The sequence below is a fragment of the Hyperoodon ampullatus genome, assembly GCF_949752795.1.
Source record: "Hyperoodon ampullatus genome assembly, chromosome: 6".
In the NCBI taxonomy this organism is placed as follows: Eukaryota; Metazoa; Chordata; class Mammalia; order Artiodactyla; family Ziphiidae; genus Hyperoodon; species Hyperoodon ampullatus.
The window spans coordinates 40462585-40485973 of record NC_136919.1 but is presented as its reverse complement, the minus strand read 5'-3'; the positions used below and the strand labels follow the sequence as shown (position 1 = coordinate 40485973).

At 46.0% G+C, this 23389-nt stretch overlaps 1 protein-coding gene across 1 annotated transcript in view; it reads left to right on the top strand.

Moving 5' to 3' along the window:
* Nucleotides 1-22848, top strand: part of AOPEP (aminopeptidase O (putative)) — a gene marked incomplete at its 5' end in the record, with an annotated part of 325752 nt that extends 302904 nt beyond the window's left edge. The window contains 4 exon segments of the mRNA XM_079705801.1: nucleotides 16844-16930; nucleotides 22289-22309; nucleotides 22312-22332; nucleotides 22335-22848. Of these exon segments, the coding sequence (XP_079561927.1) occupies nucleotides 16844-16930; nucleotides 22289-22309; nucleotides 22312-22332; nucleotides 22335-22505 (300 nt within the window). The 3' untranslated portion in view covers nucleotides 22506-22848.
* Between the last annotated feature and the right edge of the window lie 541 nt (nucleotides 22849-23389).

Here is a 23389-nt window from a genome sequence, read left to right as displayed (position 1 = left end):
CCTAAAACAGAGGGCTCACTTTTGCCAAAATATCTTTCCAGATTGCTCTTCTTCCCTCTGGTGCCTTTCCGGTGCACCCTCCTTTGCTTCCTAGTTCCATGGTACACCAGGATTTGAGAGTTCGCTCTCTCTGGCCTTCAAGCTGTGGAACCTTCAGGCTGTAGATAAAATGAGCTCTTCCTGTAGTCTATGGGAGCCTCCCAGAGCATCAGTGGCCTAAGTATGGTCCCTGAACCTGCCCCTTAGGGAGGAGGTGGTGCTCCATAGATCCTCCAGGATTCCCTGGCAGCTTATGCCTCTTATGGGCGAATGTTTGTGCTGGTACCTGATAGCAAAGAGAAAACAATTGTATTGAATTCAAATTGTTTTAAAAAATGAAAGGACCTCCGTTTATGTGCAAATGATGGTATCTTGTGTTTGTCAGGGCATGAAGTTTAAAGAACAGCAGACTTTATGGGGTGGCACTAAAAATGATTTTTAAAGCTACTTGGTCTACATGTTGCTTTGCTGCAGCTTTGAACCACATGGACTTGTGTTCCATAGACCAACTGATCTGTGGGTAGGAGCAGATGACCACGCTGAGCGTGGAAATCTGCAGGCACTGGGGAGAGCAACCAGCCAGCCAGCAGCAGCCCAGGGCAGGCTTGTCCCCCTGGCTCCACTGTCAGGACAGCAGGTAGTCTCCTCAGGAACTGACTGCGTAGAGTAGTACCATTTCCTGAAACAGCCTTCCCCAGCTTGACTCTAGGCTTGTTTTTTTGTTTGTTTGTTTGTTTGTGGTACGCGGGCCTCTCACTGTTGTGGCCTCTCCTGTTGCGGAGCACAGGCTCCGGACGCACAGGCTCAGTGGCCATGGCTCACGGGCCCAGCCGCTCTGCAGCATGTGGGATCTTCCTGGACCAGGGCACGAACCCGTGTCCCCTGCATCGGCAGGCGGACTCTCAACCACTGCACCACCAGGGAAGCCCTTAAACATCTTTATTGGAGTATAATTGCTTTACGATGTTGTGTTAGTTTCTGCTGTATAACAAAGTGAATCAGCTATATGTATACATGTATCCCCATATCCCCTCCCTCTTGCGTCTCCCTCCCACCCTCCCTATCCCACCGCTCTAGGTGGTCACAAAGTGCACCGAGCTGATCTCCCTGTGCTGTGCAGCTGCTTCCCACTAGTTATCTGTTTTACATTTGGTAGTGTATATATGTCAGTGCTACGCTCTCATTTCGTCCCAGCTTACCCTTACCCCTCCCCATGTCCTCAAGTCCATTCTCCCCATCTGCGTCTTTATTCCTGTCCTGCCTCAAGGTTCATGAGAACCCTTTTTTTTTAGATTCCATATATATGTATTAGCATATGGTATTTGTTTTCCTCTTTGTAACTGACTTCACTGTGTATAACAGACTATCTAGGTCCATCCACCTCACTACAAATAACTCAATTTCGTTTCTTTTTATGGCTGAGAAATATTCCGTTGTATATATGTGCCACATCCTCTTTATCCATTCATCTGTCAGTGGACACTTAGGTTGCTTCCATGTCCTGGCTATTGTAAATAGTGCTGCAGTGAACACTGTGGTACATGTCTCCTTGAATTATGGTGTTCTCTGGGTATATGCCCAGTAGTGGGATTGCTGGGTCATATGGTAGTTCTGTTTTTAGTTTTTTAAGGAGCCTCCATACTGTTCGCCATAGTGGCTGTATCAATTTACATTCCCACCAACAGTGCAGGAGGGTTCCCTTTTCTCCACACCCTCTCCAGCGTTTATTGTTTGTAGATTTTTTGATGATGGCCATTCTGACCGGTGTGAGGTGAAACCTCATTGTAGTTTTGATTTGCATTTCTCTAATGATTAGTGATGTTGAGCATCCTTTCATGTGTTTGTTTGCAACCTGTATATCTTTTTGGGAGAAATGTCTATTTAGGTCTTCTGCCCATTTTTGGATTGGGTTGTTTGTTTTTTTGATATTGAGCTGTGTGAGCTGCTTGTATATTTTGGAGATTAATCCTTTGTCAGTTGCTTCATTTGCAGATATTTTCTCCCATTCTGAGGGTTGTCTTTTCATCTTGCTTATGGTTTCCTTTGCTGTGCAAAAGCTTTTAAGTTTCATTAGGTCCCATTTGTTTATTTTTGTTTTTATTTCCATTTCTCTAGGAGGTGGGTCAAAAAGGATCTTGCTGCGATTTATGTCATAGAGTGTTCTGCCTATGTTTTCCCTTAAGAGTTTCATAGTGTCTGACCTTACATTTAGGTCTTTAATCCATTTTGAGTTTATTTTTGTGTATGGTGTTAGGGAGTATTCTAATTTTATTCTTCTACATGTAGCTGTCCAGTTTTCCCAGCACCACTTATTGAAGAGGCTGTCTTTTCTCCATTGTATATTCTTGCTCCTTTATCAAAGATAAGGTGACCAGATGTGCGTGGGTTTATCTCTGGGCTTTCTGTCCTGTTCCATTGATCTATATTTCAGTTTTTGTGCCAGTACCATATTGTCTTGATTACTGTAGCTTTGTAGTATAGTCTGAAGTCTGGGAGCCTGATTCCTCCAGCTCCGTTTTTCTTTTTTCAGGAATCTTAGGCTATTCGGGGTCTTTTGTGTTTCCATACAAATTGTGAAATTTTTTGTTCTAGTTCTGTGAAAAATAACATTGGTAGTTTCATAGGGATTGCATTGAATCTGTAGATTGCTGTGGGTAGTATAGTCATTTTCACAGTGTTGATTCTTCCAATCTAAGAACGTGGTATATCTCTCCATCTGTTTGTATCATCGTTAATTTCTTTAATCAGTGTTTTATAGTTTTCTGAATACAGATCTTTTGTCTCCTTAGGTAGGTTTATTCCTAGGTATTTTCTTCCTTTTGTTGCAGTGGTAAATGGGAGTGTTTCCTTAATTTCTCTTTCAGATTTTTCTTTATTAGTGTATAGGAATACCAGAGATTTCTGTGCATTAATTTTGTATCCTGCTACTTTACCAAATTCATTGATTAGCTCTGGTAGTTTTCTGGTAGCATCTTTAGGATTCTCGATGTATAGTATCATGTCATCTGCAAACAGTGACAGTTTTACTTCTCCTTTTCCGATTTGGATTCCTTTTATTTCTTTTTCTTCTCTGAGTTCTGTGGCTAAAACTTCCGAAACTATGTTGAATAAGAGTGGTGAGAGTGGGCACCCTTGTCTTGTTCCTGATCTTAGAGGAAATGGTTTCAGTTTTTCACCATTGAGGACGATGTGGGCTGTGGGTTTGTCACATGTGGCCTTTATTATGTTGAGGTAGGTTCCCTCTCTGCCTACTTTCTGGAGGGTCTTTATCATAAATGGGTGTTCATATTTGTCGAAAACCTTTTCTGCATCTGGTGAGATGATCATATGGTTTTTCTCCTTCAATCTGTTAATATTATTTATCACATTGATTGATTTGCGTATATTGAAGATTCCTTGCATTCCTGGGATAAACTACACTTGATCATGGTGTATGGGCCTTTTAATGTGCTGTTGGATTCTGTTTCCTAGTATTTTGTTGAGGATTTTCACATCTGTGTTCATCAGTGATGTTGGCCTATAGCTTACTTTTTTTTGTGACATCTTCGTCTGGTTTTGGTATCAAGTTGATGGTGGCCTCGTAGAATGAGTTTGGGAGTGTTCCTCCCTCTGCTATATTTTGGAAGAGTTTGAGAAGGATAGGTGTTAGCTGTTCTCTAAATGTTTGATAGAATTCACCTGTGAAGCCATCTGGTCCTGGGCTTTTGTTTGTTGGAAGATTTTTTATCACAGTTTCAATTTCAGTGCTTGTGATTGGTCTGTTTATATTTTCTGTTTCTTCCTGGTTCAGTCTCAGAAGGTTGTGCTTTTCTAAGAATGTGTCCATTTCTTCCAGGTTGCCCATTTTATTGGCATATAGTTGCTTGTAGTACTCTCTCATGATCCTTTGTATTTCTGCAGTGTCAGTTGTTACTTCTCCTTTTTCATTTCTAATTCTGTTGATTTGAGTCTTCTCTCTTTTTTTCTTGATGAGTCTGTCTAATGGTTTATCAGTTTTATCTTCTCAAAGAACCAGCTTTTAGTGTTATTGATCTTTGGTATTGTTTCCTTCATTTCTTTTTCATTTATTTCTGATCTGATCTTTACGATTTCTTTCCTTCTGCTAACTTTGGGGTGTTTTTTTTTTTTTTTTTTTTGTTCTTCTTTCTCTAACTGCTTTAGGTGTAAGGTTAGGTTGTCTATTTGAGATTTTTCTTGTTTCTTGAGGTAGCATTGTATTGCTATAAACTTCCCTCTTAGAACTGCTTTTGCTGCATCCCATAGGTTTTGGGTCATCGTGTTTTCATTGTCATTTGTTCCTAGGTATTTTTTGATTTCCGCTTTGATTTCTTCAGTGATCTCTTGGTTATTTAGTAGTGTATTGTTTAGCCTCCATGCTTTTGTGTTTTTTACAGTTTTTTTCCTGTAATTGATATCTAGTTTCATAGCATTGTGATCAGAAAAGGTACTTGATACGATTTCAGTTTTCTTAAATTTACCAAGGCTTGATTTGTGACCCAAGATATGATCTGTCCTCTAGAATAGGATAGATCTATCCTGGAGAAACCTCATGAGCACTTGAGAAGAAAGTGTATTCTGTTTTTGGATGGAATGTCCTGTAAATATCAGTTAAGTCCATCTTGTCTAATGTGTCATTTAAAGCTTGTGTTTCCTTATTTATTTTCATTTTGGATGATCTGTCCATTGGTGAAAGTGGGGTGTTAAAGTCCCCTACTATGATTGTGTTACTGTCAGTTTCCCCTTTTATGCCTGTTAGAATTTGCCTTAGGTATTGTGATGCTTCTTTTTTGGGTGCATAAATATTTACAAGTGTTATATCCTCTTCTTGGTTTGATCCTTTGATCGTTATGTAGTGTCCTTCTTTGTCTCTTGTAATAGTCTTTATTTTAAAATAAAGTCTATTTTGTCTGATACGAGAATTGCTACTCGAGCTTTCTTTTGATTTCCATTTGCATGGAATATCTTTTTCCATCCCCTCACTTTCAGTCTGTGTGTGTCCCTAGGTTTGAAGTGGGTCTCTTGTAGACAGCATATATATGGGTCTTGTTTTTGTATCCATTTAGCCAGTCTGTGTCTTTTGTTTGGACACAAGACCAAATGGTAATCCATTTACATTTAAGGTAATTATTGATATGTATGTTCGTATTACCATTTTCTTAATTGTTTTGGGTTTGTTTTTCCAGGTCTTTTCCTTCTCTTGTGTTTCCTGCCTAGAGAAGTTCCTTTAGCATTTGTTGTAAAGCTGGCTTGGTGGTGCTGAATTCTCTTAACTTTTGCTTGTCTGTAAAGGTTTTAATGTCTCCATCGAATCTGAATGAGATCCTTGCTGGGTAGAGTAATCTTGGTTGTAGGTTTTTCCCTTCCATCACTTTAAATGTGTCCTGCCACTGCCTTCTGGCTTGCAGAGTTTCTGCTGAAGGATCAGCTGTTAACCTTATGGGGATTCCTTTGTATGTTATTTGTTGCTTTTCCCTTGCTGCTTTTAACATGTTTTCTTTGTATTTAAGTTTTGATAGTTTGATTAACATGTGTCTTGGCATGTTTCTTCTTGGATTTATCCTGCATGGGACTCTCTGCGCTTCCTGGACTTGATTGACTGTTTCCTTTCCCATGTTAGGGAAGTTTTCAACTATAATCTCTTCAAATGTTTTCTCAGACTCTTCCTTTTTCTCTTCTTCTGGGGCCCCTATAATTCGAAAGTTGGTGCGTTTAATGTTGTCCCAGAGGTCTCGGAGACTGTCCTCAATTCTTTTCATTCTTTTTTCTTTATTCTGCTCTGCGGTAGTTATTTCTACTATTTTATCTTCCAGGTCACTTATCTGTTCTTCTGCCTCAGTTATTCTGCTATTGATTCCTTCTAGAGAATTTTTAATTTCATTTATTGTGTTGTTCATCATTGTTTGCTCTTTAGTTTTTCTAGGTCCTTGTTAAACGTTTCTTCATTCTATTTCCAAGATTTTGGATCATCTTTACTATCATTACTCTGAATTCTTTTTCAGGTAGACTGCCTATTTCCTCTTCATTTGTTTGGTCTCGTAGGTTTTTATCTTGCTCCTTCATCTGCTGCATATTTCTCTGTCTTCTCATTTTGCTTAACTTACTGTGTTTGGGGTCTCCTTTTTGCAGGCTGCAGGTTCGTAGTTCCCATTGGTTTTGGTGTCTGCCCTCAGTGGTTAAGGTTGTTTCAGTGGCTTGTATTGGCTTCCTGGTGGAGGGGACTGGTGCCTGTGTTCTGGAGGGTGGGGCTGGATCTTGTCTTTCTGGTGGGCCGGGCTGCATCCGATGGTGTGTTTTGGGGTGTCTGTGAACTTAGTATGATTTGGGGCAGCCTCTCTGCTAATGGATGGGGTTGTGTTGCTGTCTTGCTAGTTCTTTGACATGGGGCATCCAGCACTGGAGCTTGCTGACCATTGGGTGGAGCTGGGTCTTAGCGTTGATCATAACTTCCCGACCTCCAGAATTTTTGTTCAGCCTGTTCATCCATGCATTTACTTCTGTCGGCAGTACTGGAAATGACCAGGAGTTAACAGGAAAATCCGAATTATTTTCTGGAAAACTGGAGGTAAGATGACTCGGGAGTGACAAGACACAAAGTACAGTGGGTGGCGGTGAAGGAAAGCCAGGGTAGGAGGTGACTGAGGCGTGGAGCAGTGCCCTAGGGGAGTGGCAACTTCCCACAGGGACCCCTGCCTCTAGAGCATCCTCTCCCAGGCATCGACGCTCCACGGGGCCCCTCTCATTGTGGTTTTGATTTTCATTTCCCTATTAACTAATTATGGTCAGCATCTTTTCATCTGTTTATTGTCCATTTATACATCTTTGGAAAAATGCCTAGTCAGATCTTTTGCTCATTTTTAAACAGCGTTTTCTTTTTTATTATTGAATTATAATAGTTTTTGTATATTTTTGATACAAGACCCTTATCAGGTATATGATTTGCAAAAATATTCTCTCATTTTCTTAGGTTGTCTTTTCACGTTCTTGATAGTGTCCTTTGAAGCACAGACCTTTTAATTTTGAAGCCATCTGATTCACCTGTATTTTCTTATTTTGCTTGTGCTTTTGGTGTCAGATTTAGAAAACTAGTGCCTAATCCAATGTCTAGAAGATTTATGTCTGTGTTTTCTTCTAAGAGTTTTATAGTTTTAGCTCTTACATTTAAATCTTCGGGTTTAATTTTTAAAGTTCATTTCTCTAGCTTCTGTAAGGAATGTATTGGAAGAAATAGCCGCTAAGAAGAAACGGGGAAGGGAGGGTTGAATTTTTTCATGGAACATGTGGTAAGGCTGGAAATCGACTGAGCTTAGGCTGCCCCGTTCAGCAGTTGGTGTCTTTTCTTCCTTTGTCTCTTAGTTTGAGTGGCCCTTTCTCAGGGAGTCTCCTGACTACATCCCTGGGTCACTCCCATTGCCCTCATTGCACCCTGTTATCTCCTGTCAGGGCGTTTGTCACTAACATGAGTCTGTTCCTGCCTGTTTACTGGATTTTTCTTAGACTTTCTACTGAACTGTAAGCTCAAAGAGGGCAGGATCTTATCTGTTTTATTCACCACTTCATCCTTAATACCCAGTACTTATTTTTTTGGAGAATGACATTTCCTGGATCTCCAGGTATTCTGGAATAGAGTGACTAGTATATGACAGGATAAGGTGATTGGATAACTAAAGCTATATAGGGAAGCCCCTTCAGGAGGGAGCGAACCTTTTTGGCAGACTTGGTGAGGCCCTCCGGAGTCGGTCACGTCTGCCCCTGAGGAAATGGAGAGAAAGCACGGGTGTCCCTTCAGAGCTTCTCAGAGGAAGTAACCCATGGTCAGTTTTCTGCCAACAGTAAAAGTCCTTTTTTTAGCAAAGGCCATGTGTCATATGTTAATGAAATGAGGAAAGGAGGTGGAATTCCATACTGGAACGTTTTACCATTTAGTGTGCTATTTTGATAGGGAGGGAAGGCTCACTGTGCTGTATTTCAGGGTGGACTCAACATGGCCTACTGAGTTCTACTTTTTGGAGCCAGCTGCCTTGAATAGCATTAATGTCATTAAATGAAATAGTATATACATAGGAGAAGGAAGAAAGGTTGGAATTGGCCTGAGAGAACATATAAATCTTGATGTTTGTCATCACCTTTGATCCTCACCGTCACTCTCCATGTGCACACTTGGTGTGATGATCCCGATAGCAGGTTTGGACGATCCCTGTTTTGCACGTTGCCACAGCTCTAGTTATAACTGGTAAAAACCCGTTATTACCGGCTATAACCAGTTAACATAGAGCAGAGAGTTTTAGGGTCTGACTCAAGCAAGGTTAGCAAGAGCCCTTGAAAAAGAGCCGAGAGCCTCCGCTGCCTCGTTTGTTGTCTTAACTTCAGGGCGAAGGGGGTTTACTGGCCTGGCTTTGTGGCAGTGCACAGAGCAACTTTTCATTCCCTTTAGTTAAAACAGTGTTAAGATCTCAGCCCTTTGAGAGTAAGGAGCTGTAAGGTGAGAGAGAGAAGGAGAAGAGAAGTGTTGGAAATCTTTATGTGACAACTGTACACTCAACTGTGCCCTCATCTTTTCTCATGAGAATGAGCAGATGAGACATCCTGGATCGTTACAGATGGCCCCTAAACGAAATACTTGCTGGAAAGGCTGTTCTGGAGCTGCTCTAGGAAGGCTTCCCCACGCCCAGGCTGCCAGGCAGGCTTCCCTCACCAGCAGTAAACCCACTTTAAAGCAACGTTAAATCTAATTTAAGGACACAAATTTAAAAAGTAGGTTCGTTTATTGCAGTGTTAGACTTATTAACTCACAAAAGCCATGAGCCTTGGTCTTTCTGTTTACAGATTATAAAATGGAACTCAAAATGAGGTTTAATGGGCTTCCCAGATCGTGTTCCCTGGACAGATTTTTTTTTTTTCCCTTCAACAGTAAATTCTGAAATCAAAAGGACTTAAAAAGAGGAGTGCTTCCTGTCATAAATAGGATGGGTGGCATTCTTCAAAGCATTTTACAGCTTCCAACTGTGCATTATAATTTCAAAGTAGCTGAAAAGCATTCTGAGTTTTTTAAATGGTACGTTTATTCAGAAACATTTATTAAGCAGCTGCTTATGTGCCAGGCATTGAGACAGGGCCTGGAGAGAGCCTGAAGGCTCCCAGGCCCATGCTCTCACTGAGCTTGCACTTTATTGTTAGTAAAGACATAAACTACTGAATAAGGAGACAGCAGTTTCAACGAACATTGGGCTGGAGAGGATGTAAGACACAGCTCTGAGAGAGTGACCCATGGGCAAGCGGGTGGAGCTGAGGAATTCTGGGCCCAAGAGGTGAGTTAAGGGATGTGGACATATCAATATCAGGTCATTCCACTAACCTAGGGTGTGCTGGATGAGGTGGGGCCACAGCGGTGCCATCCAGTGTCACAGCAGATGTCCTTGACCTCTGTTGGCTTGACCCCTCATAGCCTTCTTGGTAAAAAGCTAAAGGCTATTAACACACTTTGGGACTTTCTGGGACACAGTTGATTGAGATGGACTTTCTGGCATCGTCAGTGGATTGAAAGACTAATGGAACTGTAGTATATTAATAAGGGGATGCCCTGCAGTTGTTATTATGTTAAAGTATATGGGCCACACTAAGCTAGTAAATCCAACAGCAGCAAATGGAGAATAAGGAAAAACACAAAATAATATATCCATGTTGTTTATATGTAAAGCTACCTTTTTATAATTTTTACTATTCAAAAATAAAGCAAGGGAAGCAGCTGTGTGCAGGAGACACAGGTGCTTTTTCAAGCGTGGCGGTGAGTATGCACCGAAACAAACCCTGGCTCCAGGCTTGCAGTGACAGAAGCAACCCAGCTGATTTTCTGAGTCCGACCTTGACTGTGTAATGTGCTTTGTTGATGGCACAGTGGCTACCAGAACCAAATTTGGGGTGTTAGCCAAGTTGTTAACACTGAGCTGTTTTGTCTAACCCTGCAGCGCGTCTGTTCAGCCTCTGTGACTCCACTTACTCTTCAAGCACAGTTAGGCTTCTGTAAGACCCTGGTTTGCAGACTCCACCTCAAAGGAACCCAGCCCCCCGCACCCCCCAACCAAGGGAGTTTAGTGTTTAAGATGTTTTCTACCAGACTGATTTAAACTGCTTGAATAACCCACGTATGTTTTTCTCCCTAATATGTCTTTATATGTACTGGAGTTACAGATTACATTTTTATTAAAAGAAGAATTATGTTTAAGGAAAGTCTGAAAACTCCTGTGGAAAATTAATCCATAAGATAATGAGCAGCTTGTGGGGGAGTATTCTCGTGTAAGAATTATTTCTTTGAAGTAGCTTCATGGAGAACACACTAAAATTGAAGACAAAAAAAAAAGAAACTTGAGACAAAAGGTATAAAAAGAGCATTGAGAATTGTAAAGTGTTAATGAACACAGGGTCTGGGGTGTGTAGTGATTTGCAGAGGAAGCGTCTGGTCAGCGAGGGAGATTGGGAGTGACCTGGTGGAGGGGATTATTCTTCCTAAAGTTCGCATTTCCTCAGTGTTCGATCCCCTACCCACAAGTGGCGCCTTGCATTCATGCTGGGCTGTAGGCCAAGAGGGCCTCTGTTTCTGAACGAATGCCAGAGCAGATTTTTCGGTGCAGAGGAGTGCAGTCCCCGGAGGAAAGAAAAGTCCCCACATTCAAGAACACCCTAGGGCTTCCCTGGTGGCGCAGTGGATGAGAGTCCGCCTGCCGATGAAGGGGACACGGGTTCGTGCCCCGGTCCGGGAAGATCCCACATGCCGCGGAGCGGTTGGGCCCGTGAGCCATGGCCGCTGAGCCTGCGCGTCCGGAGCCTGTGCTCCGCAACGGGAGAGGCCACAACAGTGAGAGGCCCGCGTACCGCAAACAAACAAACAAAAAAAGAACACCCTAGATTTCCTGGCAGAATGGGCAGAAGCTGGCCGGAGCCAGCTGGTGAGGGCCTCCCAGCTCTGTGTTCTCTGGCGTCGTGCTGGTGGATTTGGGGGGTTAGCACATCACTCAGGCAGCCTAAGGCGTGGGCTTCCTTTGCAGATCAAGGGTCAGCAAACTAGAGCTGGCTGGTCCAGCCCACTGCCCTTTTTTTTGGTAAATAAAGTTTTATCTGAAGATAGCCATGCCCACTCATTTACATATTGTCTAGGGCTGCTCTTGTGATACGAGGGCAAATGGGGTGAGAAGCCATAAATGCTCACTGTGTATAGCCCTTGACAGAAAAAATGGGCAACCCCTGTTCTAGAGTTTAATAGGAGTTGGTTCTGGATGTGTTAAAATTCTCAGATTGAAGAGATTGGGGGGCTGGTGGGGGGGTTGTCTTTTAGCAGTTTTTCTTTCCTTTTCCAGGAGGGAACAATTAAATGAGAGGTACGTGTGGTTATATCACAGAGGTGCCCAGTGGATCGTGGGACTTGTCCCTGAATCTGAGCTGTGGTTTGACCCTACAAGGCAGGTCTCGCTTTTCCAGCACTGCTGGAAATCAGAGAGGCCGGCCAGAAGTCGTTCAGATCGCCTGGGCCTCTTGGGTAGTGATAATGTTCTTGAAATGGTAGAAATGCCATGTGCCTAGAGCTGATGCTGGGGCAAGGCTGTCTTTACAGACGGGTTTGTAAAATTCCCAGGCGCCTGGCCCCTGGGTATACTTCCCCGAGGGTGGATGGTGAGTACCAGCTCCTCCAGGCCTCGAGGAGGCCCCTCCCTGAAGGAGCCCCTGCTTCCTCTGCGGGTTCCCGCTGGCGCTGGTGTCTCAGTCCTGAGGCTAGGTGCAGGGCGGCCGGCTCTTCTTCCTCGGCTGTGTTGTCCCATCCTCTCCCTCCCGCTTCCCACTCCCTGCCAGTGCCTTCCCTCCTCCACACCCACCTGACAGGCACCTTGCTCCTTCGGTTTTCACCAGTTAACAAACCTTTCCTTGGAGTTGATACTATCAAGTTTTTATAAATTCAAGAAATAGAACTTTTGAAGTGGAAATGAAAGCCAGAAACATGCTACTCCTGCTAAGAAGACAAGCACTTACTGTGTGGGAGTCAAAATCCTAACGCTTGCAGCAGCGACCTGGGGCAGTTCCCACAGTAGCCCAGGGGCAGAGCCTCTTCTAGCCCCCGCCCTGGGGAGACAGCTCTGGATCAGGACCCAGTGGGTCATGAAATCAGTTTAGTAGGTTGCCAGCCAGCATAAAGAAAGAAGAACAATAACTATCAGCGGTTGCATATAGTGAGGGAAAGTATTAAAAAAGAAACTTTTGTTTCGGTGTGTGTGTGTGTGTGCGCGCATGTGTGCACATACACATGTATATATATCATGTGCCAAATATGTTTTGTATACCCAGGACACATGTCTGCTCAGGTCTCCCAGGTGGCTCGGGCCTGTTACCACCAATACGCTCCATCCTCCCGGTGGAGTCCCTGCTGTGGGTCGGGGGTCCCCCATCCTGGAGCAGTTACAGTTACATGAATTATAGGAGGGTTTTAATGTCCCATCACCAAATGTGGGTCTGACATGAATGAGCTTCTGCAGGCTTACCCTTCCTTCTTCCTGCCCCAAATTCTGAGACCCTCCCATGTTCACCCAGCCCCAAAGAACCGTTGCATTAGTGGGCACTCCTGGGAGAGCACTGATATCTCTGCGCTCCTCACCCTCTGTTCATGGAGGCTTTGGAAACCTGGAAGCTTCTGGAATTCATTTCCAAAGGTGTAAATTAGCACTGCTAATTAAAAACCTACCTGTGGGGGCTTCCCTGGTGGCGCAGTGGTTGAGAGTCTGCCTGCCGATGCAGGGGACACGGGTTCGTGCCCCGGTCCGGGAAGATCCCACATGCCGCGGAGCGGCTGGGCCCGTGAGCCATGGCCGCTGAGCCTGCGCGTCCGGAGCCTGTGCTCTGCAACGGGAGAGGCCACAACAGTGAGAGGCCCGCATACCGCAAAAAAAAAAAAAAAAAACCTACCTGTGCACTGAGGGAACCACCCATATCATTTTTCTGTTCAATGTCCCTTAAGCAGAACACTTTGAAAAGTGTTCGAATTAGTCCAACTAATTTTTGTTGGACCAAAGTATAATGGGTGCACACCTGTGTGTGCACATCTTCACTGTGGCAAGGGTCAGGGACCCACGTTCCCCTTCTTCATCATCATCCCCCCCTCATTCCTGTGCCAGGGACTGCTAAATGCTTTGCTTGTGTTATGGAACCTTCAGCGTGGTGTGGGTGGTGGATGCACTCCTGTCCTGGCAGGAGGTGGGCCAGACCAGCTGCTGTCTGCACTGAAGACTCAGTGAGGAAAAGATGGGCACATGCTCCAGAGGCAAGGCTTCCAGTGCCCTGCGACACCACACGCTCTGGGGCAGCTGGAACGAGGGTGCTGGTGCTCCAGGTCCTCCGACCCTGCTGTTCGCCACCACGGGCAGCTTCGCCTCCTCCCACTCCTGAAACGTCCCTTTTCTGATCTTCTTGAGATTTTCTTCTTCTTCTCCTGCCCGCTCCCCCTTCCCTCGCCCTTGCCCCTGACCTGTCTGTGGCGTGAAGGCGTTGCTGGAATTCAGGGCTGAGGTTTGCTGGCTCGGCTCGAGGCTTTCAGGTGATTCCTAGCATGACTTTGGAATGACTTTATGAATCTGAGTCACCGTTGAAAAAGTCATTAAATTTTTTTCTCTCTCTTGAGACATTGCGGAATAATGTGAATATTCAAAGTGTAAGTATTGAATGGTTTTAGCGTAATGTATACACCCGTGAAACGTTGATGCTAAATGAACGGAGTCAAGAGGCCATAGACGCTGTGGAAGGCCTGCTGGGCCCAGGTGTTCCCACAGATGTATTTATGTGGTGGTGTTTGTTTACTTTTCACCTCACTGAGGAAGTTAAAAGACAAGGTGACCACTACCGCCATTAACTAATTAATTAATTAGAAAATAAAGAAGAGCAGATCTGCAGAGCAGACAGCTTTCTTCTTAGAGACCTGCCTCTGCTTCTGAATTCTCTGATGCTCCCCAGCACCGGGAACTTCACTTTCCTCCATTATCAACAGGGGAAGGAGCCAGATACAAGTGTGGTGACCTCTGTCAGGAATTTTTTTTTTTAAGTTTCTCAGTGATCTGGAGAAAGGAGGTATTCCATCAGTGCCCACCGTGGAAATATTGCTGGGAGAAATTGTGACAAATGTCACTTTGCTGCCAGCTTTTCGGGAAGACCCCCGTTCCAGGTGTGACAAGTGGCCATGCGAATTGTGGGTCCTGGACAATTTAGAGGATAAAAGATAAAAATTTTCTTTGTTTCTCAAAGAAATGCGAAGAGAAGTAAAAACCCTGGGCACAAGCAAGAGATAGCTGTTGGGCCCTCAGCCTCACACAGCATCTCCGTGATGTCTTTTAAACATCCTGTCATTGAAATTTTGAATTATGTTTAATTCTTTTGTAATGAAAAGGCTTGTTGTTTTTTCTGCTCTTTGTGGGGTGCAGAGAGGGGTTGGTCTGTATTTCCTGGATGCCATGTTAGCCTTCAGGGGTCAGAAGACTGGATCTCTTATTAATTGTGACAACTAACTATTTTTAACAGTAAAAGAAGTGGAAATGCTGACTTCATATTGGTTGTGAAAGAGCCTCTTTCACTCAGCTCAGCTGCTGGATCTTCTTCCAGTCGTTGTAGTGGGACCGACCCTGCCTTTTGCCCCTCTGTGGACCTTATCCTACCAGGAAACAGACCCTAATTTATGCTTTGTTATTTCTGTATGTGTAAATAAGATGAAGGAGAGCACAGGGAGAAAAATAATGGGAGGCCAATAATACCTCCATTCTCAAAATCAGATCTAAAAAAATACAGTGTCCCCAAGTTTTGGAGTGATAAACAACTGTCCTTGTCAAAGGCTTGGTGTGATCAGGTTGCAAAATCTAAGTCGTTAGATCACTGTCAAGCTGACAAGAGTTCTCTTATACTTGTCTCTCCTAAAAGCTGGTACAGCTGTCCCCCTGTGCAGTGGTGAGAAGTGAGAGCAGGTGGCCCCAAGTCCCCTGACTCTCATGCCGCATGGCGGACATCCCACCGGGCCACACTGGCTTGCCGGGGCCTTCTCCTTTCACAGAGCTCACAAACAGAAAGACACAGCACATCCACTGGTGCGTGGATGGGACTGGTGGTTTCTGTGAGTTGGGACAGAAACGAGAAATGGAGGCTTCCAAGGGGCCCATTTGGGTTCTGTCCAGTGCTCAGCCTTTGGAACTCAAACCAAAGCACGAGAGCGGGGATTTGGTTGTTCTGGTAGCTTCTTCTCTGGTTGGTGCAGTATCTGAGCTCTGTTCAATTGTTCTTCTGCTCCAGATATTTTAAGGGCTACCCTTTCCCTTTTATGGTGTTAATTTCTACTGGCTATATAGGAAGGAGAACATTTTGTTGAAGGTAGAAAGATTTCCAAGACCTGTCCAGCCCAACCTGCTTCCCTTTTGCTGTGATGATCCAAGGCTATTAGCTCATTTCCATGTGCCTCTGAAATTCCTTCGTGAATGTAAAAAGTTTGTTGGCATCCTTTTCTTAGAAGTTCAAAGGGCCTGGCTGCCTGTAAGCAAAGGGCCCACCACCAGAACCCCCTCATGTCTCAGAGTGCACTGTAGCTTAGGGGAAGGATTCTTTCCAAAAGATTTTTTCTTTACTTCATTCCTAATTGTTTGTGTGTAAATCTATTTATGGTGGATTAAAGAAGAGATCCGGCCATCAGTGGGTAATGTTACAATTTACAGGGGCCCCAGCCAAAATGTTGAAATTGCTTACATTTTACTATTGCCACAAATGGATTACTATAAAGGGTCTCCCTCTTTCAAAGGCAGTAAAAACAAAGAGTGATGAAAGGAGGCTTTTTTATTTTTTAAATGCACGTAATCACTTCCACGTATGGCTAGTGTTGAACCAATAATGGAATATAAAATGGTGGACTGCTCACCGGATTTAACTGAGAGGGCTTTAATGCAGTAGAAAATGGCCCAGGACTGAATTCTTAAACCAAATGTAGGTAGCATCTCCACGTAAAGAATGTGTCTGAAGTGCCTAGAGATGGGGGGTGGTGCGAGACTGCCTCTTACCCGCAGAGGCAGCCAGTGCTGGGATCCAGCTCCCCTATTGTCTGTAGGGTTTGGGGGAGGGTTTCCTGGCAAATTCCTGCTTGTAAACCTTTTGTCACGTATCTTTACTAAAGGGCACCCCCACATTTAGCTTGTCTGTTTTCAGTAGGTTGTGCAGCCCTGCAGCCACACAGTCGTGGGCACGTGGCAGGATCTGCCTGCGTCAAAGTGGGCTGCTCCCCTCCGGCAGGCACCCTGAGCTCCTCAGAGGGTGCGCTTTGCCTCTTAGGAATGTGGAGAGCGGTGTCTTCCTCCTTTTACTGTGTTTACTATTGCAATCACCAGCACGGAACCAAATCGGTTATTGCAGGAAATTAAGTAGTTGTGGTTTATAAAGGAAACCTTCGTTGACAGCATCCCGCAGGGCAGAGCAGCAGCCTGGCTGCCCAGGGCTGTGTGTTTAATTTCCCAGTTACAGTTTGCATTTATCTATTATCTTGCAAAATTGTCTTTAAAAACATCAAAACACCTAAGTGAAACATGCACCCTCTTCCCCTAAAGTGGACTGGCAGCCCTCCTCATGAAGGGACCTCATGGTTCCTTCCTTTGTAAAAGAAGTGAAATTAAAATGAAATTTAAAAGTGTCAACAAAGTTAATATGCTTCAGAGAGTAACTTTTTCGAACAGGAAAGGCTCTCCATCATTAAACTTGTTAGGCCAAGGAAACCTACCAGTTTTTTGCTTACTGGATCTTCTCCTTTCTTTAGGTTCGCCATCGATGGTGTGAACTTGTTGTTAAGCACAAATACACAAAAGCATACAGAAGCCTTGAGAGGTTCCTTCAGGAGGATCAGGTAAGTTTCCGTTTTCAGCAGATGGGGATTCTTCAAATGCCGTCCCCTGACTATGCAGTACACTTAACACAGGGACCCAATTTGTCGACATCTCTATTTAAATAGCAAATATTTAAACATTTTTCAAGGACTTTAATGAGTTGTTAGGTGCTTACCTACCAAACTTGTGAGCTGATTTTTTTCCTCTGTCTTTGTATCCCATTGAATCATGTCCCTTAGAAGCTCCCTTGGTTTGACGTAACTGTGGCCCACTGCTGTTACCAAGTGAAGCATGGGCAGACCTCAGGAGCTTTCTGCATCTTTGAACCTCAGATTCATTAGGTCAAGGTTGTGGCTTAGTGATGCCATGGTGTGTACCTTTGCCTTCAGTGGCCCTCACTTAAAGTATGTATGAAGATTAGACGGGGAGAGCCCCGGCTGGCTGGGACAGTCTGGTCTGTATCTGCACCTGCCACACCAGGTGGAACCCCGTGCTGAGATTCCTTCCCGTGAGAACTTTCCTCACTGTTCACCAGGGAAAGCGATCACCTTGCAAGGAGCCCACAGGAAGCACGTGCGTGCACGAACCCGTTGGAAGATGTTTTCCTTGCCACCTCTGCTGGGCCGCAGCCTGTGGGGGTCAGCACCCCACCATACCGTGTCCCCCAGCGTGGCTGTCCATGGTGGTGCATGTGCCATGGCTTCTGTCGGCCGTGGGAAGTTGGCTGCCTCTCGTTCCTGTTGGCGTGACCAGTGCATGCCTCTGAGTGAGCTTTCTGCCGGGCGCTGTGGGCTGACAGAATGGAGCCATGTTTCAGTTGGGGTGGAGAGTTGGGGTAGGGGCAACAAAGGGACTTTTTTTTTTTTTTTTTTGCGGTATGCGGGCCTCTCACTGTTGTGGCCTCTCCCGTTGCGCAGCACAGGCTCCAGACGCGCAGGCTCAGTGGCCGTGGCTCACGGGCCCAGCCGCTCTGCGGCATGTGGGATCTTCCCGGACCGGGGCACGAACCTGCGTCCCCTGCATCGGCAGGCCGACTCTCAACCACTGCGCCACCAGGGAAGCCCAACAAAGGGACTTTTGAGAGGGCCTGAGTACAGGGGGCAGCCAGCAAGTGAGGGCTCGTTATTCCCGCAAAGAAAAATACACGACTTTGTACCAGAAGAAATGTCACATTTGCACAGTGAAGCAAGAGGTGTTCGGAAACACAGAGGGGAGTATAAGGACAAAATGTAAGAGCAACTTAAGGCCTGTTCTGAAAACCAAAATTAACTGCAGTCTATTTGGAACCATGAACTTTGCCAAATAAGGATTACCATCGGCTTTTTCAGGAAAGAATTTTTGAACCCCTAACCCCTAACCATTTTTGCGCTGTATTTGAGATCCTTCTTTTAATTTGCTCCAGGAGAACGTAATCTGTAGCATAACTAAGCTTAGAACAAGAGAGAAGGCGGAACCAAGTGGATCTCTTGGTTTTCCAGAACATAACTGGCTGTTTTTAAAACTGTAGGAAAAATGCAGATGTGAGTCATTGTTCTCGAAACAGAAGAGCCAGTGTTTGCCGCGGTAGTGGGGCCCGTTGAAGGGAGCTGGCAGGCTGGGCTGGAGCAACAGGCATCTTCCACGGCGGCCCGATGGCTCTCCCCACCCGTGGCGCCATGTGATGGGGTGGTCTTCGTTCCCCAGCTGTGCTAGGCACACACTTTCTTAGGAACATGGCCTGTGTCTGTATGACATACACACGGCGCCTCGGGTGCTTCTTTCAGCTGAGGGGGTTTCCACGGGGGTCAGTCACCATGGGAACCTCCCTGTCCTCGTCAGCCATCACTAGAGAAATGCTCGCCGTGTCGTCAGTTCAACCACCAGGGTCTGTTGACGGACTTGATAGCCAAGAATTCCTTGGGGGTTGCAGTGAGAACAAGAAAGAGAAGGGGATCGAAAACTGCAGGTTCCTGAAGTACAGCTAGTCAGCTGTCTGTCTTTTCTAGGGTCTTTGTAACTTCCAGACCAGCAAGTCCGTGCGGAACAAGCACAGACTGTGCACTCAAGCGCGTGGGGACACATGATTGCCTTTTCTTCAGCTCTCTGGCCTCTGTGCCTTCTACAGGCCATGGGCATCTACCTCTACGGGGAGCTGATGGTGAGTGAGGATGCCCGGCAGCAGCATCTCGCCCGCAGGTGCTTCGAGCTGAGCAAGGAGCAGATGGACAGATCCTCAGCCGAGGTGGTGGCCGAGATGTTATTTTAAAGAGGTGATTCTCTCTCTTTCTTTTCTCATTGCTCGGCTCTGAGGTTCCTCTTAGGAGCTAAGTAAGCCAGTAAGCCAGGTGGTGAGCTGAGGGCCCCAGCAGCTTCCCTTACGGTGCGGGGGCACCTCGTCTGGCCGAGCGGCCACTGGAAAGCCCGTGCCGCCCACCCCGGCGGAACAGCCTTCCTCGGCGCCGTTTTGGCCACTTCTGGTTTTGTTATTTGTGGGGAGGTAATTCGCAGGAGAACATCCTGAGCCGGTTAGAAGGTGCGCTGGAGAGCCTCGTGGAACCGTGAGCCGCGTCTTCAAGGGGAAGGCTGACGCGGGGGTGTGTGGCGGGCTCCCCACACCCTGAGCTGTGAGCAGCCGTGTGAGAACTTGCGGTCCCTCGGGCTGTCCGACACCGCCTGGTGGGCGAGGCTCGCAGGTCCTTCCTCCCCAGTGTCCTGAATTTCTCCACATTGCGTGTCTGCTGGCAGGCGGGCAGGTTACCTGGAGTGGGAGTCCTAAATATTTAAACTGCTTCCTCTTTAATTGTGCTTGGCACTGACCTGTTACGTTCACGTTTTAGCAGTTTTTAACTGTGGATTTCTGCATTCTAAAAGTGATTTAGCAATGGTACATAAAGTTTTGTAAGTAGAACTGTGGGATTATAAGTTTTTTTTTGTTTGTTTGTTTTGGTCTAACGTTGTCATTTCTCTGACTCTCTGGTTTTCTTTAAGGTTTTACATGATGATATAGGGTGTGTCTAATTTTGTGTTTTTTTTAAAACTTAGCATCAGATTCCAAGCATTTTTCATGTAATATAGCTTCTCTATAATTTTAATGGATATTTAATATTTTATGTTGATATTCTTAACCTATTGTTGGACATTTAGTTTGCTTCTAATGTTTTGCTCTTATAAAAACCATTTCTGTCTAATATGTTTAACTGTCTTATTTATCTGAAAGAACTCTAATACTGAAGAGAGAAAGGTTTTCTAAAGTCCGATTCTGTTCTTCCAGAAGAGTCAAGGAGCCATGTTGGCCGGGAAAGGAAGTAGTGGGAATAATTGCCACGATTGTGTATCTCGTAGCGGAGCAGCTATGTGCAGGCTTCCCCAGAGCTCCCCTGTGGCAGCTTCAGAGCCTGTTCAACGACGGGCCAGTTTAAAACACAGAACAGTTACACAGTTACGTGTTGCCAACCTCATATAATCAGTATAAATCGTATTTCTCTTCAGAGTTTTAATTTCACGGAGAGTTTGTGTTTCTTGAAGTGTGTGAAACTACAGTGGTGCAGACTATGCCTTTGATGTTCCCTGGGTTCCAAATTGTGGAGAAACCACCGCGGGCTACACAGCTTTGGCAGTTCTTCATTGTGATTTTTTTTGCCCCAAGCAGGCAAAGGAGTAGTCCTGGTCACAAGCCTCCTCTTTTCTCACCGCCCCTCCGTCCCTGCCCTTCTGGATGAACGCAGGGTCATGTGCACGCCCTTTCCCCCTGCTACCCCAGAACAGCTGTTCAGTGCGTTTTTCATTTCATCTTCCAAAGCTGCACTGGCATTTGTATGGTCATCTGTGAGTCCTTTGATTTTTAAAAATTATACCCCTAGGACGCCCAGTAAATGAACAGCGAACAGAAATAAAACCCATTTGATAGTGTAGCAGGCCTGGAGGTGGTGCTGTCACCTTGTGCCCGAGGAAGCTGGTGCGTGTGATGTGGGCAGCCCTGCGGCGCTGCCCCCAAGTGCTCTGGCTGCTTGGGTTCCTGGCATGCTGATTTGTGACTTAAGATTAAAATCACATTGCCAGGGATTACCACGCAACCACGACCCTGACTGCTCCTCCAGAAGCCATAGTTACTCTCTCTCTGCAGTTCGGGGAACAGATGGATCTCATAGCTCCTCTCTGGAAACAGAAGAAGCCAACAGCCTTGGAAGATGCTCTCCAGCCCTTTCATTATGCCCAGCCGACGACCTCTCTGACGAGGTGCAGAGCTTAGCTGATTGGTGAACAGTGACTGGTTTCCGCTTTGTTCACAGTGGCTAAGTTCTGCACCTGAAGAGAAGGTGAGATGGGGACAGTTAAGTTGGAGCTGCCGGGGCAGAGGCCGCTGCTGAGCGGTCAGCTCGGGGACCGAGCACGATTCTGGAGGATGAGAGCCTGTCTGGCCCCAAGGATGATGCACTTTGTCTTGTTACGAATGCAAGGAACATACCAAAAGTCTATGGAAATATAAATCCGCTAATTAGACGTCGGTGTCTGAAAGTTCAAATGTATTGAAAGCTGCAAAATTATTCTTTTAAAAATCTAAAACCCAGTGAATCACGAAAGTCGAGTAAGACCATGTCAGCAGTCGATGGCGTGTGAGTAGAGCTGGGTACTTTCAAAGGAGACTCCCTGTTGTGATTTCCGAGCACGGTGAACTCTCTCTTGTATTTGCAGTCCAGGTTTCTGTGTCTTCTGCAGCTGCCCGCGGGACGAGGCCGACCAAGCTCCCAGCTGAGGCACTGCTTCTCCGGGCTGTCAATTGGACCCGCCCTCCGGTGCCTACTGAGCTGATATCAGTTCTCATTTTACACACTGGCTCAGTTCAGCAGGAACAGGAGTCGAGCCCTAGAGCAAAGCCTTCCTGTCTGTGAGTGCCCGGAGGCTCGGGAGCTGGGGCTGCAGCCGCACGAAGACAGGCCCAAGCGTCCGCAGCAGAGCTGACCGGCGGCGGAGGCCCCTGCGTATGTGCCCTGTGTGTGGGTGTTGCTAGAGCTTTGCTGACATGACAGGAACGAGCTTCCACCCATTGGCGCCACGCCTGCCACGCAGGCAGTGCATACCTCTGTCACGGTGTAGGACGGCCCGAAAGCAGTCGGAGTGAGTGCGGGGCTGAAACAGGCTGCCTTTCTAGTATCTGTCCTGTGAACGGAGCCCAAGTTATAGCCGCCGGCTTTCACAGCCCTGTGTGAGCAAAGCGGATGGCACATGGTGCAGCTGTAAAGCCCCTTCTCGGGGCTGTGAGATGTGCCCTGGTCTCCTCCTGTCCTCCGCTCATGGTCCTCTCTCCAAAGCCGAGAGCAAAGGCACACACAAAGGTACTCGTTTACAAGAATTCCTCCGTTGTGACTGGGCAGTAAATTTTATTGCTGTTTCCTTTGCAGGGAAGATCACAGCGAGATTCTTTTTCATGCATCTACTCGTAGCCCTGGTGGGACCAGGATCACATTGACCCTGGACATCAAAGGAAGGATTATGGGGCTGCTAAAGCCATCAGCCGACAGCAGTGTGCACATCGTGGGGCGACCTTCCCAGAGGCCCTCACAGTGGAGCCCGTGTCAAAGGCACATCCTTGTAAACGGTCTCCACAGGGCTGTGTGATGCCTTTGTGCCCACCCTGGATGTGCCACCTCAGATCCTGAATCGGGATTGAGTCTCCCCTGTGAGATCAGTGCAGTTCTTTTCACACAAAGATGGAAGATACCTGAGGCCCATTGGAAGACCTGCTGGACCTTCTCCATCTATCCCTCACATAAATATGTGGATATTTCTGCGCTTCCAGAAAGTCAGAGTTTCTGCATACTGGGACCACCTCTGCAGGATTACTTTGATTGATAGGGCCTGTATTTAGATTTTCTAAAATTTTAGTACCTTTTGGTAGAAGTGCAGGATAACATTCTAAGATGTATTAATAATAAAATGTAATGGATTCGTTTTTATTTTCTTCCTGTTTGCTTCCTAATTTAATACTGTTTTTGAAAAGGAAAAAAAAAACGTGAAAGAAGAGGGTCGTCTCCCCCTTCTGGTGTCATCCTTTTCTCACCTTACTGGTTTTCTCTGTAGTTTTCAAGGTGGTGGTGCTATTCCTGGGAGGACAGTGGGCCCCCTGCTCCTGGTGGAGGCACCATCGGGCACCATGGGGTCTGTGGTGATGTTGCCTCTTTTCCCACAAATGTTTGAAGTTTAAAAAAAAAAAAATTAAGCTTCTTAGGACTGTCCATAGGGAAGGATGGCTTTAAAACGCTCCAGAAGCCACAGTGGTTGGTGCAGTCACGTGATGGCGTGAGGCTGAGCTGAGCGGGAGTGAACTGACCCGCCTGCAGGGGCTGCGCTCGTGGGGCTGCGGGCCCGCCGGTGGGGGGACGTGCGGCTCCACACAGCCCTTTGTTAGGAGCTCCTGACCTTCAGAGTTACTTAACAGTGACCGTCATTCCGGAAGGGTTCCTACGGGTTGGTTCTTTGCTGTTACATGTGCTCTGCCTATG